Source organism: Phyllobates terribilis, unplaced genomic scaffold (assembly GCF_046119375.1).
Source record: "Phyllobates terribilis strain yellow unplaced genomic scaffold, ASM4611937v1 Scaffold_9__5_contigs__length_417890890, whole genome shotgun sequence".
Classification (NCBI taxonomy): Eukaryota; Metazoa; Chordata; class Amphibia; order Anura; family Dendrobatidae; genus Phyllobates; species Phyllobates terribilis.
The window spans coordinates 415365903-415386791 of NW_027362769.1; the positions used below are offsets into that span (position 1 = coordinate 415365903).

General features: G+C 50.9%; 1 protein-coding gene across 1 annotated transcript in view; it reads right to left on the bottom strand.

Moving 5' to 3' along the window:
• Positions 1-995: 995 nt before the first annotated feature.
• The window catches only part of PRR14 (proline rich 14), a 110238-nt gene continuing 90344 nt past the window's right edge, over positions 996-20889 (bottom strand). Inside the window, exons 4-9 of the mRNA XM_073649058.1 lie at positions 13824-13882; positions 11961-12708; positions 11622-11715; positions 11429-11544; positions 1393-1464; positions 996-1305 (exon numbers count right to left, since the gene is read on the bottom strand). Coding sequence (XP_073505159.1) covers positions 1044-1305; positions 1393-1464; positions 11429-11544; positions 11622-11715; positions 11961-12708; positions 13824-13882 — 1351 coding nt within the window. The 3' untranslated portion in view covers positions 996-1043. The remainder of the gene's footprint in view (positions 1306-1392; positions 1465-11428; positions 11545-11621; positions 11716-11960; positions 12709-13823; positions 13883-20889) is intronic.

Genomic DNA, 20889 nt, shown 5'->3' on the forward strand with positions numbered 1-20889 from the left:
ATTATACTCCAGAGCTGCACTCACTATTCTGCTGGTGCAGTCACTGTGTACATACATTACATTACTGATCCTGAGTTACATCCTGTATTATACTCCAGAGCTGCACTCACTATTCTGCTGGTTCAGTCACTGTGTACATACATTACATTACTGATCCTGAGTAACCTCCTGTATTATACTCCAGAGCTGCGCTCACTATTCTTCCGTTCTAATGTAGAGGTAAGGTTGTGGTGTGACCCGACTCTTTCCTTACATGGAGAACGTTCAGGCGGCCATCACAGTCCTCCCTCATTCGGGATCCGTGAGCGACCTGACTATAGACGTGCCAGACCCGGTCCTCTACCCGCCCGTGTCCTCTACCCGCCCGTGTCCTCTACCCGCCCGTGTCCTCTACCCGCCCTTGTCCTCTACCCGCCCGTGTCCCGCACCCGCCCGTGTCCCCTACCCGCCCGTGTCCCCTACCCGCCCGTGTCCCCTACCCGCCCGTGTCCCCTACCCGCCCGTGTCCTCTACCCGCCCGTGTCCTCTACCCGCCCGTGTCCTCTACCCGCCCGTGTCCTCTATCCGCTCGTGTCCCGCACCCGCCGGTGTCCCGCACCCGCCGGTGTCCCGCATCCGCCGGTGTCCCCTACCCGCCGGTGTCCCGTACCCGCCGGTGTCCCGTACCCGCCGGTGTCCCGTACCCGCCGGTGTCCCGTACCCGCCGGTGTCCCGTACCCGCCGGTGTCCCGTACCCGCCGGTGTCTCGTACCCGCCGGTGTCCTGTACCTGCCGGTGTCCTGTATCCGCCGGTGTCCTGTATCCGCCGGTGTCCCGTATCCGCCGGTGTCCTGTATTCTGCCGGTGTCCTGTACCCACCGGTGTCCTGTATTCTGCCGGTGTCCTGTACCCGCCGGTGTCCTGTACCCGCCGGTGTCCCGTATCTGCTGGTGTTCTGTATCCGCTGGTGTCCCGTACCCGCCGGTGTCCTGTACCCAGAGCCAGCAGAGACCAGCCATGAGCTTACATCATTTATTGGTGGGGGTGAGACATGTGGACGGGGCTCAGGGGTCGGACGGCTCTTCTTGCAGAGCAGTCTCCAGCTGCTTCAGCTTGTGCTGCAGTAACAGTTCATAGTTGACGCTGGCTGTGTTGTTGGCGGCTGTATGTCTCCGGGTGCGACTCGCCACTTTCCCCTTCCTCTTCCGCTTGCGAGGAGCAGAGCTGCGATCTTTAAAGATCATGATCCGCCGCAGTGGTCGCTGACTGGTGAGGATCAGGGTGCCGTCCCTCATTATGGGCTCCTCAAATATGGTCTCAAATTTTCTGTAAGTGAGAAAATAAGCGAGTTTCCTAAGTCACCGTACATTATCTGCTAGCCACAACGGCTCCGAGCAGCTGCGCGGCACCAACCTCTTCTCTGTGGGCGTGTGGTAGTTCTTATTGGTGTAAATCTCCTCCAGACTGAAGTCCTCCTTCTGCAACCTGGAGACAGAACTCATGTTATGTACAAAAAGTCACAGTGTAAGTAAGGGCGGGCGCTGAGAGGGACATACACACTGTAGGGTGGACGTAAACCGTCATTAAAATCCATAGGAGCACCCCCCCCTCACACTGAACACACGGGGAAGAGGGAAAACTACGATTAATTATAGCTAGGGAGAGAAAAACGAATGAAAACCACCTTGGAAGCAGAGACTCCTGCCGTGGACAGGTGATTAAAACAGGATATCTGCTGGGGAAGAAAGACCGTAAGGTGCCCATCTGTTTCTGCAGAGGCGGAGAAGGACAGGGCATCCTGGCTTCTAAAACTTTTGCTGAGGGTTTTCCAAACGTTGTGTCACCATTGTACACATCAGAATATTGGGATTTGCATCCATCAGTTATTTATGGGATATAGATTTTGGGCATCGTAGTGAAGGAATGAGCAGAAGGCATTGCAAGTGCACTCTATAACGGGACTGACAGATTATGCTATACCGGTCATGTTAGATCTCAATGTAACGGTAAAATCCTGATGAGAAACATCATGACAATATCTCTTGCCTGGAACCTTCAGGGCGAATATATCCTGTAGACTAGGGGGGGTCTCAAAATTCTGAAGGGTCGAGCACATCCCACAAACAGCCCCCACATGAGCTCAGGAAGGAGAGGTATGTGGGACTAACAGAGCTAAGAAAAAGCAGAAATTGGGTTTGGGTCTTTGTCAGTCATTAGGAGACGTAGTTTGCTGTGGGTTCTGTCCTTTTCTCAGGTCGCTTCCCTCCGCTAAGCTCTCAGCCATTTCTGTGACCAGGTTTAGCAGTTTTCTTTCGCTATTCCTTTTGATTTTATGTAACTGTATATATCGTATTGTTTTGTTCCCATTCTGCACTGTGAGAGCAGGAGTTATACTTCATCTATCCTGACTCTATTATGATTTTTGTAGGTGCATCTTCTGCTTACCACAATGGAGTTTGAGCTGGTATATGTGTGAGATCAGGAGTCTTTTGGAAGGTCTTTGTCTAGAGACTCCGAGAGAACAGAAAAGAAAGTGAGAGATTCCTAAAATCCAAAAGCTTGGTGTAGATAGAATTACCTTTAGCCAATGAGATGTATGTAAGCTAATGCCAGCACATATATTGAGATAAGCTGAGCCAATTACATTGTTTTAAAGTATGAATACTAATAACCTACATAAACCTGAACCAGAGCATGTAAAAGTAGATCTGCCCTGATGCTCAAATGTATCAGTCGTGGTTCTTTCATGCATGTATTTGAATTTTACTATTCAATTTGGAACAGGCACAACTTGTCAGAAGGTGTCACATAATGTGGCGACGACAAAACCTGCCGAACAGGGACCCACTAGTGCAAAAGATTGCTGATCCAACCAATTTGCTGGACCCCAGACAGACAGATACTCGGGACAGCTGCAGCAATTGGTAAGAAGCTTTATTCTTACACTACCTGAATTTATGCCTGTTTGGTGGTTTCACTGCGCGCTGGGTAAGTAGTCACAGGTCATTCGATCTGTTCATAGTAAGTGGGTCCATTATTGTTAGACAAACAACCCTGATGAGACCTTGTGTACCGTGTTGAATTCCTGTGCTGTATGTTGTATGGGGAGTGTGGATTTGGTGTTACACTGGTCACAGATGTTGGTTTACTAGACCAGACTGAGATATGGTGGCAAAACTCCTAATCTGTAACTAAAGGCGAGTTGGAGGAAGAAAAACATGGTGATAAGTTTTTGTATGTTAAAGTATGTAACAAAGATGGCGGTGTTCATTCCCCTGCCGCTCCCAGTTTGACTCCACCCCCATACAGTGTCCCTGAAGGATGGACATGTTGTTGTGTAAGTAGGAATCACAATCCAGATTGGGTGGAGACCTGTTGTGTATGTGGTGCCCCCTGGTGGCACATAGGAACCATTAAACCTACTACTCCTAAAACAGGATTGTACCCTTTTTGTTAACGCCCCACCATCCATTTGCATAGTGAGCCCCCCTTGGCCAGTGTCCCAAGTGCAACGCCCCCATACATCTCGGTGACGTATGCCTGCCAGTGATATTACGCCTGCAGTGGATGGGACCAACGCCCCTTCAGACTCTGCCCTCCAGCACCTCCCGACACAACCCAAAGGGATGCAGCAGTTATATGTCAGCCTTTTGCTGCCATGAAAAACTCACTAGGACAATTACTCAGTCAGGGTGGGCAGCTCATCCCCCTCCCCTCACCCCCAGCTCTTGCCCAGACTGCTACCACCAGACCTCACACCCCAGTCTAGAGCCCCGGGGGTGTGGGGCGTCCCTGGAATCCTAGTGAAATGCTGGCCATAATGAGTAGAATGCCAGACCATGAAATGTTTCCCATGCCATTTGTTAGAGAAAGTAGAGAAAATTAGAAATGCTTTCTCCGGTTAGTAGAAAAATATTATACCCGGCTCTGGCAGAGATGGCAGGACTTAGTATATGGGAACACGTCTAAAGTTCACCCCCGTTTACAGTCTTGTAACGCTGTTGAAGGTTTAAAGCCTGTGATTAAAGAGCCACTAATAGTGTCCTGCTCGGAGTACCTTTCTATGTCCCCAGCCGTGATTCTCCAAGTAGCCAAGGGTGTGCAAGCAACAAATGCCCTGAATAACAAGGGAAAAACCCGGTCCAGAGCCCCTTTTCTGTATGACCAGTCCAGGCAAGGACTAAGTAATTTCACGTTATAATCGTGTGAAGCCTGAACACACAGAAACTGCAGCCCTGCCAGACTAATGATAACCCCCTCCTTCCCCAGCAGGGAGGGGGAGAGTAGGTGTCTCACCAAGAATCCTATTTTTGCTGCATCAGTCTGTAGGAATTTCTTTAGCTTTCTCTCACTGCTTAACATCTGATTTTAATGTGTCCTCCTCATGCCTGATAACCTCACCATTCACGTTGTACTACTCTGAATCCAGCCACCTTTTCAGGAGGGGGGAGGGGTGGTAGTGGTAATGTGGGTGATCTGCTAGTTAAGCCACGAGAGGAACATGACTGTGTACAAATAATGTCCCACGGGGGGTTTCAGTCATGTTACCGATGTCCCACTAGATAACCCAGACCATGAGCGATTTGTGGATGGATCGCGGTATGCCGTGGATGGCCAGTTCTACACTAGATATGCTGCTGTTTCCCTTCATGAAATCATAGATGCCAAGCCGCTGCCCCCACACATCTGCCCAGGAAGCTGAACTCCGTGCCCTTCGACGCCTGTAGACATGCTAAAGATCAGACTGCCACCATTTATACAGACAGCCGCTATGCTTTCATGACTATGGACCTATATGGAGAGCCTATTATGAATGATAAATCCGGCCAACGCCTGATGGAGAACCTACCTTTACCCGAGAAAGTAGCCACGGTGAAAGTCAAAGGCCATGCAAAGGACGACTCAAATACAGCTAAAGGCAACCACCTGCCAGAACTAGGCTGAAAATTCTGCAGCTTGCCACCCAAGATACAACCCTGCCAGTGTGACAGCTGCACAGGTGGCCTCTGCCACACACCCACCAGTGCCCAACAACCTTCTCCAGAAGCTACCACAGGCTGGTGAAGAAGAATTCGTCAGATGACAAGAGAAGGGAGCCGTGCAGTCACCAGAAGGACTGTGGCACGTGGGGGACAAAGGTTGCCTTCCCCGACTTCTGTATCCCATGATGGCTCAAGCTACCCACGGCAATACCCACAAGTCAAAGACTGCCATGACAGACCTCGTCCACCGCCATTGGTATGCTCCTGGGATCAGTGTCACTGCAGCCAAACATGACCTGAGGGCTCAACAACGTGAGACGCACCATCAAGATGCCTATGAGAAACACACTGAGGCCCCTGTACCCATTGCAGGGACTTCAGAAGGACTACACTCAACTTCCCAAGGTGCAAACCTACGAGTATGTACTAGTGTGTGTGTTGTCCTCTTCTCAGGATGTACAGAAGCATACCCCGTGTGTAAAGCCACCTCCAAGGCTACAGCAAAGAGACTAATCTCAGAAGACGTCTGCAGATACGGGGTGCCTGAGACCATGAAGAGTGACAGAGGCACCCACTTTTCCTGGAGAAGTAAATAAGGGAAATAATGCCCACCCTGGGAGTGAAAAGGGCCTTCATACAGTGTACCAACCACAAAGTAGCGGCAGAGTAGAGAGATTGAATGGGACCCTGAAACTGAAAATCCAGAAAGCCATGGCCGAAACGGGTAGACTATGGACAGAATGCTTGCCCCTTGCACTCTTCTCAGTCAGGTATACTACCAACAAAAAGACAGGCCTCAGCCCATATGAGGTGTTATTTGGGTCAGCCCCTAGGCTAGGGTTGTATTTTCCACAGTGGCTCCAGGTGCAACATGATAGGCTGTCTTCCTATGCTATTGAACTTACAAAATGCTTGTCTAACCTATATTCTCGAGTTTTCTAGATCCACGCTCTGTGGAAGGAAGCCATCCCCGCTGCAGCTCGGAGACCGGGTGGTGGTCAAAAGACACGCCAGGAGAGCCCTTAAGCCTCGATTTGATGGACCCTTCCAAGTCCTGATAACCACTGACACGGCTGTAAAGTTCAGGAGAAAGCCCAACTGGATCTACGCCTTACACTGAAGGAGGACAGCTGGCCAAGAAAGCCACCGAGTGATGTGGATGCACACCCTGTGCCTTATCCTCGATAAATTGGAGCTCATCGAGGGCTATGTCCCAAGAGTGAAAGAATGGGGAGCTAGTTACCACTTACTGGTTTCATACCTCAGCCCTGTAGTCCGTTATGAATCCGACTTGTGAAACATGGTTTCCTGCACCAGGGAGGAGTGGCAGCGTGGGAACACCTATAGACTCACCCGATAGTATATATATGTGACCACCACCAATACTGGCTATGGGTCTGATTGTAAGTCCTGGAGTATGGTGGGGTGTAACACTGGGGAAGACTGGGCCTACAACCCATCCAAGACAGACAGCACGGATAGAAGCCTCCTTACTAGAATGACTCTGTACAACCAGAATACGTATCCAAACATTGTACAGTAGGCTCCTACCTTACGTGTAAGTCTGACAATGGTCTTCACCTATACCTGACAATAGAGAAGCCCTCTGTTACAGACACAGGACTATACATGTGATGGGGATAAATATCCTGGGGGGCACTGACTGATTAGGACACTTACCTTAAAGATATCAGGAACCGACCTGTTCTAAATAAGACTGAGACTCTGCAACTTAGGACTTCCAAAGACTTATTCCTGGTGCCCTTCTCTATAGGTGACTAGACAAACCTCATTGCTTTCTCCTGCCTAATTCAGCTATAGAAGAAGAAAACCCTTCTGAGTGTCATCTGCTCCAGCAGTTGTACCCCCTTATAAACCCTAAAAACATAAAGGACACTTGTTTCCAGAATTTACCATTGACCTAAAGCATTTATTTTCCTCCTACAACAGTTCCACCATCACTAACTTGGTACGAGGCCCTCTAACATCAGACGTTAGCCAGGGCTGACTTGGGAAAACGGTGCCTTTTATCCAGTACTTCCAGTAGGATGGCCGAGCTCTTGTGCTATTAAATTCCTGATACCACTCCAGATTGTGACTCTAAATACAGACAAGCTGCACGAATACGCAACACAAAATCGGAGACACAAGGGTGACACCAGTATTCCTACTTCTTTCGACCCTCACATGTACCGGACGAGTTCAAAGCCAGAGATCAAGTAGCAGCGAAACCTGAATCGATATTTCCCTTCATTACAGCAAATTAAAATCTGGACGGGATAAATGATATCTACAATGACGAACTGTTGGATGCAGTCTCTGACCAGCACATGAATGTGGCACCCGTATAGTTTCCTTGCTTGTTGTGGCTTGAGTGTGTGTCCATCCGATGGTACAGACAGACCGATCCGGGGAATCCGGTGAAGCAGTGTAGGAAGACCGGCTTCTTCTATTAGGGGAGGAGAAGGTATCTGGGGGAGTCTATAGGTGGGCACTGCAGCGGGAGCAGCCACCCACTGCCACAAGAGAAGGGAACTGTGAGAGCAGGAGTTATACTTCATCTATCCTGACTCTATTATGATTTTTGTAGGTGCATCTTCTGCTTACCACAATGGAGTTTGAGCTGGTATATGTGTGAGATCAGGAGTCTTTTGGAAGGTCTTTGTCTAGAGACTCAGAGAGAACAGAAACGAAAGTAGAAAGTGAGAGATTCCTAAAATCCAAAAGCTTGGTGTAGATAGAATTACCTTTAGCCAATGAGATGTATGTAAGCTAATGCCAGAACATATATAGAGATAAGATGAGCCTAATTACATTGTTTTAAAGTATGAATACTAATAACCTACATAAACCTGAACCAGAGCGTGTAAAAAAGTAGATCTAGCCTGATGCTCAAATGTATCAGTCGTGGTTCTTCCGTGCACGTATTTGAATTTTACTATTTAATTTGGAGCAGACTTCTCAGAACGTCTCACATTATGTGGTGACTACAGTATCATCTTGTATACATTTTTATAAACACTGCCTATCTTACTGGATAAATATATAACTTTAATAGCTCTGTTCCTCTTACTCTGTAAGCCACACACCTGAAGCCATATGCTACCTATTTCGGGTGTACAGTTGATGGTGGCAGCTAGTAGTAGTTCTCTTGTTATTGCAGAACTGGTACAGGGCTATATCTATATATGTATATATACACACACCTCTGATTCCAAAGCATGGAATATGAATATATATATATATATATATATATATATATATATATATATATATATATATATATATATATATATATATATATATATATATATTCATATTCCATGCTTTGGAATCAGAGGTGTATATATTATACTCTCATTGTGAGTTCCCCAATAACCAGTCAAATAGTGGAAACAGTTCGACCCAGAGTAAGAAAACGTGGTTTGAGTAGATCATCTAGAGGGGCCTTTATTGCTGGTTATTCTGTTTCTTCTTTGAAATTGCAACATGGAAGTTGAAAAACAATGTTTTATTGTTGTATTACTAATTAAAAAATCCTGAGGATATAACTTTGGTACACTTCCATTTATTTCTGAAGATATTGTACAGTCTATGAAAAAAAAAATGAAGGGGTGCCAATAATGGTGATCAGCAGTGTACATGTGAGAGGGTATATACTCGATCAACCATGCACACGCGAGAATGCACATGCATGCGAGCGCACACATACACTCGAGCAAGCACGCACTGGCGTAAAGAGAGAGACCGTGAGACTGGGATCCTTTACACAGAGGTGGGAAAGGATACGTCCCCGACCAGAGCGGCCTCTGACCAAAGCACTGTTCTGAAACATTTTTGAGCCAGTTGTCAGTGATGAGTAGTGGGACTGGAATCGATCCGATATTTATGGGAGAAATATTTTTGGCTTCGTAGCAAAGGGACGAACTTAACGCATTCACTCACATCACCGTAAGAAAATTCTAACCCCTCCAACCTAATAAGGGTCCGATGGATGATGCTATCCAGGCCATGTTTTATCTTGTCAGGGAAATATTAATGTCAGGAAAATGTTCGTCCATATTTGCCTGACATAGATGTTCACCCCCCTCCCTTATTCCCCTTCTGCTCAGCACAAAAGCCCCAATTAACACAGACCGGAGATAGTTTGAGACCTTCTCCCAGGAAAGAGTTTGGAAGAAAGAGGAAATAATTCGTTAAGTTCAAAGGCACTCACAAACAATTCCCGGCCACCAGCCATAGCCAGGTCGACTCCAAAATGAAATATGAAATATTGTGAGTCCGACAGTAACGGGACGCATATGTTTAGTGACCAAATCAGCCCAGGAATGTATAGGTAGTTTTCCAGGGCTGTAAGCAGAATCAGGGAGCTGTACAGCAAAAACACCAGAATAGCAGACTGCAGCTATGCGATGTGTGGTCTCAAACTGAAGATAAAATCATAAGGAAAAATATGATATCACTTTTGGGCTTCTGGGATCAATGCGCAAAGAGTTATCCCAAAAACCAGGTTTTTAACACAAATCTGAAGGATGGAGCCCAGCCCTTGTGATGTCATCACAGGGGGGGGGGGGGGTGTCTCTCTCCCTTCAGCATAAAAGAGTTTGTTGAGGCTGAAGCCGTGTTCTTTGCCCAGGAGTATATGTCTATCATAGCGGAGGACCCTGTTCGATAACCGTAAAAGGAGCATCTCCCCTCCACCTATACTGAGTGGTTGCAGCGAACTTTATAGTGTAAGTTTCACCTTTTATCCTGTTTATTTTATGTTACTGCTTATGTATTTTAATTTCTCCTTTGTAACATCCTTGTATATATTTTTTCATAACACTGCCTCCCTTTTGGATTAAATATAAAATTTAATAGTTCTGTTTCTTTTGTTCTGCAATCGTTCCCTCCCCTGAAGCCATATACACTACCAAAACACAGGAGTCCCCCCAGGCCTGTATTATATTTCAAACTCGGCAGAGCATAATAATAATAATTGGGCTATCGTGAAGCTGACAGTGACCGTACGGAGGGCGTTAAACACGAATTCCAGGCTTTGGAACCCAGAGGTGTGACACCATACTCTCACTGGTTACTTACTGATACCTACGCAGTGAGTAGTCTGGATCGCATGCTCGCAACTTCGGACGAAATACTGACAGCGTGACGGCACGGTGAGATATTGTGTGATCTCCCCGATGTCGTCGCTGTGCTGTATGTGTTGTAATTCCTGACACATCTCTATACGAAAGTAAAATCGAGATTAGAAACATAACACTATCCGCCGCCTGGGACCTCCAGGGGCAAAGATATCCTGTGAGTTGTGGGATGTGAAAATTCTAAAAGACCTAGCACATCCCACACCCAGCCCCATTATGAACTCATCAAGGGGAGGTATGAGGGCGTAACCTTTATCTAATAAAAATTAAAGTTTGGGTTTCTGTCATAGTCAGTCCTGGATGGTGCAGCTTGCTGCGGGTTCTGTCCATTTTCCTAAGGAGCACCTCCCTCCACTAAGCTCTGAGCCATTTCCGTGACATCAGGTTTAGTACTTTACTTTCGTTATCCCTTTTTATTTTATCTAATTATATATATCCTATTGTTTTGTTCCCATTTTTTAACATCTTTGCATTTTTTGCGTTTTTGTATTGTTTTGTTTTTAGTCCGGAAACAGTCTACCTTTCCGGACTAAATATATAAAATTTAATAGCAGTTCCTCTTGCTCTGTAAACTGCACCCCTGAAGCCATAAGCTACCTGTAAAGGGTGTCTGATCAGGCCTGTATAAATCATTGGTGGTGGCAGCTAATAGCTTTTTGTTATTGTGGAGTTGTCTGTGACCGTACGGGGGATATATACATATATTCCATATGTTGTAATCAGTGGTGTATAAACCATACGCTGGCTGTGAGATCCCTTTAACCGTTCCAGTAGTGGAAGCAGCTGCGGCCATCACTCCTCAGTCAATAGCGTAATTGTCCTGACTATTGGAGGCAGCGTAGTTGCATTTTCTTGACAAACTGGTGAGAGCGGTGGGATCTGTGCGATTCCCCAGCTATTATCCCTGACAACTGGTGGCAGCGGTGGGATCTGATGGTGATCCTCCAGTGTCATCCGTGACACAAACACACACATACAAGAGAGAGGAGCGTACATACACAATGAATGTACATACAAATGAACACACATGCAAGAACGCGCATACACACGAGTGTACAGAAAGCCCACACATACGCGGGCGAGACCACACATGCGCGGGCGAGACCACACATGCGCGGGCGAGACCACACATGCGTGGGCGAGACCACACATACGCGGGCGAGACCACACATGCGCGGGCGAGACCACACATGCGTGGGCGAGACCACACATGCGCGGGCGAGACCACACATGCGCGGGCGAGCCCACACACAAGCCCTCGAGCAAGCATTGGGGGCTTGTTGGTGCACTCAGAGGACATTAAAGTGATCTGTCAGCCCCTACCGGACTCGTTTTGGGAGGCCCATGGGTGTCAGCTTCTCCTCCGGCCGCTGCGTCCGCTTCCTTATCTGGATGTTAGACACTTTGTTCTCTTTGGAGGGAGATCGATTTTCTGGATTCTGGAAAGATGAAATGAGGTTTGCACGGTCTCGCCTTACACATTTCCTTTTCCTCGGTGTCTCAACCTAATTCTCACCTTGAAGGCAGAATCTGCAGTTACCTGGTCCTCATCCCTACTGAGGAACTGCACAGTATCCTGGTCCAGGTAACGGCTGTCAGGAGACCCCTCACTGTGGAGGGAACCAACACAACATAGGGAGTGAAACAAGAGGGAGATAAGGAGTGAACCCACCACAAAGGCTGTGGGCAAGTGATGAACGGAGCAACTGGAGAGGGGAAAGTGAGCCACGGCCTCCACGCTGGACGGCTACCAATAGCCTTTCAAGTGCTACATGCAGACAATGGGCTGAAGTTTGATCCCTATTGGGACCTGACATATCTTCCACACACGGCGCACCCTCCCTCAGCCCCTTACCTATGTATAGAGCTCCGTACATCACCCGGCGGGCACAGCGCCAGCCTCAGGACAGAGGGATGATTCTCCTTTCGAAGGCAGGACAAGGAGAAAGGAATCAATGACTGGCACTCCTCGAGTGATCCCAGGCTGTGTCTTCTCCTCCGGCAGGTACATAGCTCCACCGTACAGTCCGCCGTATCTAGGCTGAGCCTCCGCTTCTGCTTTGCAGGAGGGGGCAATGGGCAGGACGAGTAGCGCTGTAGAGGAGGGCGGCACAATGTGGATGGCGATAGGGAAATCCCAGTCTGCAGTATGGGATCAGGAGGGGTGCTCTGCGGCTGGGACGCTGATGGGCGGTTGTGTGTCGTGTAGTCTCCATGCGATGATGCAGAAGAGACGTCATGAAGGCCACATTCTTTCTTTACCCTGGTGTGCACAGGGGACAAGGCAGGAGGCTGGGCAGGAGGCTGGGCAGGAGGCTGGGCAGGAGGCTGGGCAGGGCCTCTGGACACCTCCCTTGTTGAGGAACACTCCTGCTGATTTGCGGCACTAGAATGGCTGCCATTCTCCAAGCTTTTGGCGTCCTTTCGACTCTTTACTGGAGTGAGAAAAATTTCAGCAAAGCTCTCTAACTTGGAGCGCACACTCTGGAAAAGCGGCACCAGACCCCAGCCCACCTCCTCCTTTGGTGCTGGCTGAAGAGTGGGGCAGGCGTGAGACGGGCCATCTGTGGAGACTGGCAGGACGGAGGATGACTCTGTGAGATCTGCAGCATGGAAATACATGTTAGTAGCAGAAGTGGCGCTTTCCTAACCCCGCGCCACCACCCCCCCGCCACAAACCCCGCACCCCCCCCGCCACACACATCCTGCGCCACAAACCCCACCCCCGCCACAAACCCCGCGCCACACCCCCCGAGCCACAAACCCCACCCCCGCCACAAACCCCGCGCCACACACATCCTGCGCCACAAACCCCACCCCCGCCACAAACCCCGCACCACACACCCCGAGCCACCCCCCCGCGCCACACACATCCTGCGCCACAAACCCCGCGCCACACACACCCCGCGCCACACACCCCACCCCCGCCACACACCCCGCGCCACAAACCCCACCCCACCACCCCCGCGCCACACACATCCTGCGCCACAAACCCCGCGCCACACACACCCCGCGCCACACACCCCACCCCCGCCACAAACCCCGCGCCACACACCCCGAGCCACCCCCCGCCACAAACCCCACCCCCGCCACAAACCCCGCACCACACACATCCTGCACCACAAACCCCGCCACACACATCCTGCGCTACAAACCCCGCGCCACACACACCCCGAGCCACACACACCCCGAGCCACACACACCCCGAGCCACACACACCCCGAGCCACAAACCCCGCACCACACACCCCGCACCACACACCCCGAGCCACCCCCCCCACGCCACACACACCCCGCCACACACATCCTGCGCCACAAACCCCGCACCACACACACCCCGCGCCACACACCCCACCCCAGCCACAAACCCCACGCCACACACACCCCGCGCCACAAACCCCACCCCCGCCACAAACCCCGCGCCACACACCCCGCGCCACACACATCCTGCACCACAAACCCCGCGCCACACACCCCGCACCACCCCTCCCGCCACACACATCCTGCGCCACAAACCCCGCGCCACACACACCCCGCGCCACCCCTCCCGCCACACACATCCTGCGCCACAAACCACGCGTCACACCACCGCCACAAACCCCGAGCCACACGCACCCCGAGCCACACACCGCGAGCCACACACACCCCCCGCCACACCCCTCTCGCCGCCACACACACCCCCCGCCGCCACACACCTTCCCCCGCAACACGAATCTTACCCTGATTGTTACAGAAGGTTGTGGGGCTCAGTCTGCTGCGCACGGACCAGACACCAGTGCTGGAAAAGAAAACGACACCCCACATCACACTCAAGTCCCCGAATATACACCCTATATACACACCCGTCCTGCCGCTCCCTCCCATATACACCCTATATACACACACGTCCTGCCCCTCCCTCCCATATACACCCTATATACACACACGTCCTGCCCCTCCCTCCCATATACACCCTATATACACACACGTCCTGCCCCTCCCTCCCATATACACCCTATATACACACACGTCCTGCCCCTCCCTCCCATATACACCCTATATACACACACGTCCTGCCTCTCCCTCCCATATACACCCTATATACACACACGTCCTGCCCCTCCCTCCCATATACACCCTATATACACACACGTCCTGCCCCTCCCTCCCATATACACCCTATATACACACACGTCCTGCCCCTCCCTCCCATATACACACACGTCCTGCCCGTCCCTCCCATATACACCCTATATACACACACGTCCTGCCCGTCCCTCCCATATACACCCTATATACACACACGTCCTGTCCTTCCCTCCCATATACACCCTATATACACACCCGTCCTGCCCCTCCCTCCCATATACACACAAGTCCTGCCCGTCCCTCCCATATACACCCTATATACACACACGTCCCTCCCATATACACCCTATATACACACACGTCCTGCCCCTCCCTCCCATATACACCATATATACACACACGTCCTGCCCGTCCCTCCCATATACACCCTATATACACACACGTCCTGCCCCTCCCTCCCATATACACCCTATATCCACACACGTCCTGCCCCTCCCTCCCATATACACCCTATATACACACACGTCATGCCCGTCCCTCCCATATACACCCTATATACACACACGTCCTGCCCCTCCCTCCCATATACACCCTATATACACACACGTCCTGCCCCTCCCTCCCATATACACACACGTCCTGCCCGTCCCTCCCATATACACACACGTCCTGCCCGTCCCTCCCATATACACCCTATATACACACACGTCCTGCCCCTCCCTCCCATATACACCCTATATACACACACGTCCTGCCCCTCCCTCCCATATACACCCTATATACACACACGTCCTGCCTGTCCCTCCCATATACACCCTATATACACACACGTCCCTCCCATATACACCCTATATACACACACGTCCTGCCCGTCCCTCCCATATACACCCTATATACACACACACGTCCTGCCTGTCCCTCCCATATACACCCTATATACACACACGTCCTGCCCGTCCCTCCCATATACACCCTATATACACACACGTCCTGCCTGTCCCTCCCATATACACCCTATATACACACACGTCCCTCCCATATACACCCTATATACACACACGTCCTGCCCGTCCCTCCCATATACACCCTATATACACACACGTCCTGCCCCTCCCTCCCATATACACCCTATATACACACACGTCCTGCCCCTCCCTCCCATATACACCCTATATACACACCCGTCCTGCCCGTCCCTCCCATATACACCCTATATACACACACACGTCCTGCCCCTCCCTCCCTTATACACCCTATATACACACACGTCCTGCACGTCCCTCCCATATACACCCTATATACACACCCGTCCTGCCGCTCCCTCCCATATACACATACACCCTATATATACACCCGTCCCTCCCATATACACCCTATATACACACACGTCCTGCCCGTCCCTCCCATATACACCCTATATACACACACGTCCTGCCCCTCCCTCCCATATACACCCTATATACACACACGTCCTGCCCGTCCCTCCCATATACACCCTATATACACACACGTCATGCCCGTCCCTCCCATATACACCCTATATACACACACGTCCTGCCCCTCCCTCCCATATACACACACGTCCTGCCCGTCCCTCCCATATACACCCTATATACACACACGTCCCTCCCATATACACCCTATATACACACACGTCCCGCCTGTCCCTCCCATATACACCCTATATACACACACGTCCTGCCCGTCCCTCCCATATACACCCTATATACACACACGTCCTGCCCCTCCCTCCCATATACACCCTATATACACACACGTCCTGCCCCTCCCTCCCATATACACCCTATATACACACACGTCCTGCCCCTCCCTCCCATATACACCCTATATACACACACGTCCTGCCCGTCCCTCCCATATACACCCTATATACACACACGTCCTGCCCCTCCCTCCCATATACACCCTATATACACACATGTCCTGCCCCTCCCTCCCATATACACACACGTCCTGCCCGTCCCTCCCATATACACCCTATATACACACACGTCCTGCCCGTCCCTCCCATATACACCCTATATACACACACGTCCTGCCCCTCCCTCCCATATACACCCTATATACACACCCGTCCTGCCCCTCCCTCCCATATACACACACGTCCTGCCCGTCCCTCCCATATACACCCTATATACACACAAGTCCCTCCCATATACACCCTATATACACACACGTCCTGCCCGTCCCTCCCATATACACCCTATATACACACACACGTCCTGCCTGTCCCTCCCATATACACCCTATATACACACACGTCCTGCCCGTCCCTCCCATATACACCCTATATACACACACGTCCCTCCCATATACACCCTATATACACACACGTCCTGCCCGTCCCTCCCATATACACCCTATATACACACACGTCCTGCCCCTCCCTCCCATATACACCCTATATACACACCCGTCCTGCCCGTCCCTCCCATATACACCCTATATACACACACACGTCCTGCCCCTCCCTCCCTTATACACCCTATATACACACACGTCCTGCCCGTCCCTCCCATATACACCCTATATACACACACGTCCTGCCCGTCCCTCCCATATACACCCTATATACACACACGTCCTGCCGCTCCCTCCCATATACACATACATCCTGCCCGTCCCTCCCATATACACCCTATATACACACACGTCCTGCCCCTCCCTCCCATATACACCCTATATACACACCCGTCCTGCCCCTCCCTCCCATATACACCCTATATACACACACGTCCTGCCCGTCCCTCCCATATACACCCTATATACACACACACGTCATGCCCGTCCCTCCCATATACACCCTATATACACACACGTCCCTCCCATATACACCCTATATACACACACGTCCTGCCTGTCCCTCCCATATACACCCTATATACACACACGTCCTGCCTATCCCTCCCATATACACCCTATATACACACACGTCCCTCCCATATACACCCTATATACACACACGTCCTGCCCCTCCCTCCCATATACACCCTATATACACACACGTCCTGCCCGTCCCTCCCATATACACCCTATATACACACACGTCCCTCCCATATACACCCTATATACACACACGTCCTGCCCGTCCCTCCCATATACACCCTATATACACACACGTCCTGCCTGTCCCTCCCATATACACCCTATATACACACACGTACTGCCCGTCCCTCCCATATACACCCTATATACACACACGTCCTGCCCGTCCCTCCCATATACACCCTATATACACACACGTCCTGCCCCTCCCTCCCATATACACCCTATATACACACACACGTCCTGCCCGTCCCTCCCATATACACCCTATATACACACCCGTCCTGCCCGTCCCTCCCATATACACCCTATATACACACATGTCCTGCCCGTCCCTCCCATATACACCCTATATACACACACGTCCTGCCCCTCCCTCCCATATACACCCTATATACACACACGTCCTGCCCGTCCCTCCCATATACACACACGTCCTGCCCGTCCCTCCCATATACACCCTATATACACACACGTCCCTCCCATATACACCCTATATACACACACGTCCTGCCCGTCCCTCCCATATACACCCTATATACACACACACACGTCCTGCCTGTCCCTCCCATATACACCCTATATACACACACGTCCTGCCCGTCCCTCCCATATACACCCTATATACACACACGTCCCTCCCATATACACCCTATATACACACACGTCCCTCCCATATACACCCTATATACACACACGTCCCTCCCATATACACCCTATATACACACACGTCCTGCCCGTCCCTCCCATATACACCCTATATACACACACGTCCTGCCTGCCCCTCCCGGGTCTCCTATATACACACACGTCCTGCCTGTCCCTCCCATATACACCCTATATACACACACGTCCCTCCCATATACACCCTATATACACACACGTCCTGCCCCTCCCTCCCATATACACCCTATATACACACCCGTCCTGCCCGTCCCTCCCATATACACCCTATATACACACACGTCCTGCCCCTCCCTCCCTTATACACCCTATATACACACACGTCCTGCCCCTCCCTCCCTTATACACCCTATATACACACACGTCCTGCCCCTCCCTCCCATATACACCCTATATACACACGTCCTGCCCGTCCCTCCCATATACACCCTATATACACACACACGTCCTGCCCGTCCCTCCCATATACACCCTATATACACACACGTCCTGCCCATCCCTCCCATATACACCCTATATACACACACGTCCTGCCCCTCCCTCCCATATACACCCTATATACACACGTCCTGCCCCTCCCTCCCATATACACCCTATATACACACCCGTCGTGCCCGTCCCTCCCATATACACCCTATATACACACACGTCCTGCCCGTCCCTCCCATATACACCCTATATACACACACGTCCTGCCCGTCCCTCCCATATACACCCTATATATACACACACACACACACAAGTCCCTGCCTGCCCCTCCCGGGTCTCCTATATACACACACGTCCTGCCCGTCCCTCCCATATACAACCTATATACACACACGTCCTGCCCCTCCCTCCCATATACACCCTATATACACACACGTCCTGCCCGTCCCTCCCATATACACCCTATATACACACACGTCCTGCCCCTCCCTCCCATATACACCCTATATACACACACGTCCTGCCCGTCCCTCCCATATACACCCTATATACACACACATGTCCTGCCCATATACACCCTGTATATACACACACACACACACACACACACAAGTCCCTGCCTGCCCCTCCCGGGTCTCCTATATACACACACGTCCTGCCCGTCCCTCCCATATACACCCTATATACACACACGTCCCTCCCATATACACCCTATATACACACGTCCTGCCCGTCCCTCCCATATACACCCTATATACACACACGTCCTGCCTGTCCCTCCCATATACACCCTATATACACACACGTCCTGCCCGTCCCTCCCATATACACCCTATATACACACACGTCCTGCCCCTCCCTCCCATATACACCCTATATACACACCCGTCCCTCCCATATACACCCTATATACACACCCGTCCCTCCCATATACACCCTATATACACACACACACACATGTCCTGCCCATATACACCCTATATATACACACACACACAAGTCCCTGCCTGCCCCTCCCGGGTCTCCTATATACACACACGTCCTGCCCGTCCCTCCCATATACACCCTATATACACACACGTCCTGCCCGTCCCTCCCATATACACCCTATATACACACACGTCCCTCCCATATACACCCTATATACACACACGTCCTGCCCGTCCCTCCCATATACACCCTATATACACACACGTCCTGCCCCTCCCTCCCATATACACCCTATATACACACACGTCCTGCCCGTCCCTCCCATATACACCCTATATACACACACGTCCTGCCCGTCCCTCCCATATACACCCTTCCTGCCCCTCCCTCCCATATACACCCTATATACACACACACGTCCTGCCCCTCCCTCCCATATACACCCTATATACACACCCGTCCTGCCCCTCCCATATACACCCTATATACACACCCGTCCTGCCCCTCCCTCCCATATACACCCTATATACACACACGTCCTGCCCCTCCCTCCCATATACACCCTATATACACACGTCCTGCCCCTCCCTCCCATATACACCCTATATACACACACGTCCTGCCCGTCCCTCCCATATACACCCTATATACACACACGTCCTGCCCCTCCCTCCCATATACACCCTATATACACACACGTCCTGCCCGTCCCTCCCATATACACCCTATATACACACACGTCCTGCCCGTCCCTCCCATATACACCCTATATACACACACGTCCTGCCAGTCCCTCCCATATTCACCCTATATACACACAAGTCCTGCCCGTCCCTCCCATATACACCCTATATATACACACGTCCTGCCCGTCCCTCCCATATACACCCTATATACACACACGTCCCTCCCATATACACCCTATATACACACACGTCCTGCCCGTCCCTCCCATATACACCCTATATACACACACGTCCTGCTTGTCCCTCCCATATACACCCTATATACACACACGTCCCTCCCATATACACCCTATATACACACACGTCCTGCCTGTCCCTCCCATATACACCCTATATACACACACGTCCTGCCTGTCCCTCCCATATACACACACGTCCTGCCTCTCCCTCCCATATATACACACGTCCTGCCCCTCCCTCCCATATACACCCTATATACACACACGTCCTGCCCCTCCCTCCCATATACACCCTATATACACACACGTCCTGCCTGTCCCTCCCATATACACCCTATATACACACACGTCCCTCCCATATACACCCTATATACACACACGTCCTGCCCCTCCCTCCCATATACACCCTATATACACACACGTCCTGCCCGTCCCTCCCATATACACACTATATACACACACGTCCTGCCCGTCCCTCCCATATACACACTATATACACACACGTCCTGCCCGTCCCTCCCATATACACACACGTCCTGCCCGTCCCTCCCATATTCACCCTATATACACACACGTCCTGCCTATCCCTCCCATATACACCCTATATACACACACGTCCTACCTGTCCCTCCCATATACACCCTATATATACACACGTCCTGCCTGTCCCTCCCATATACACC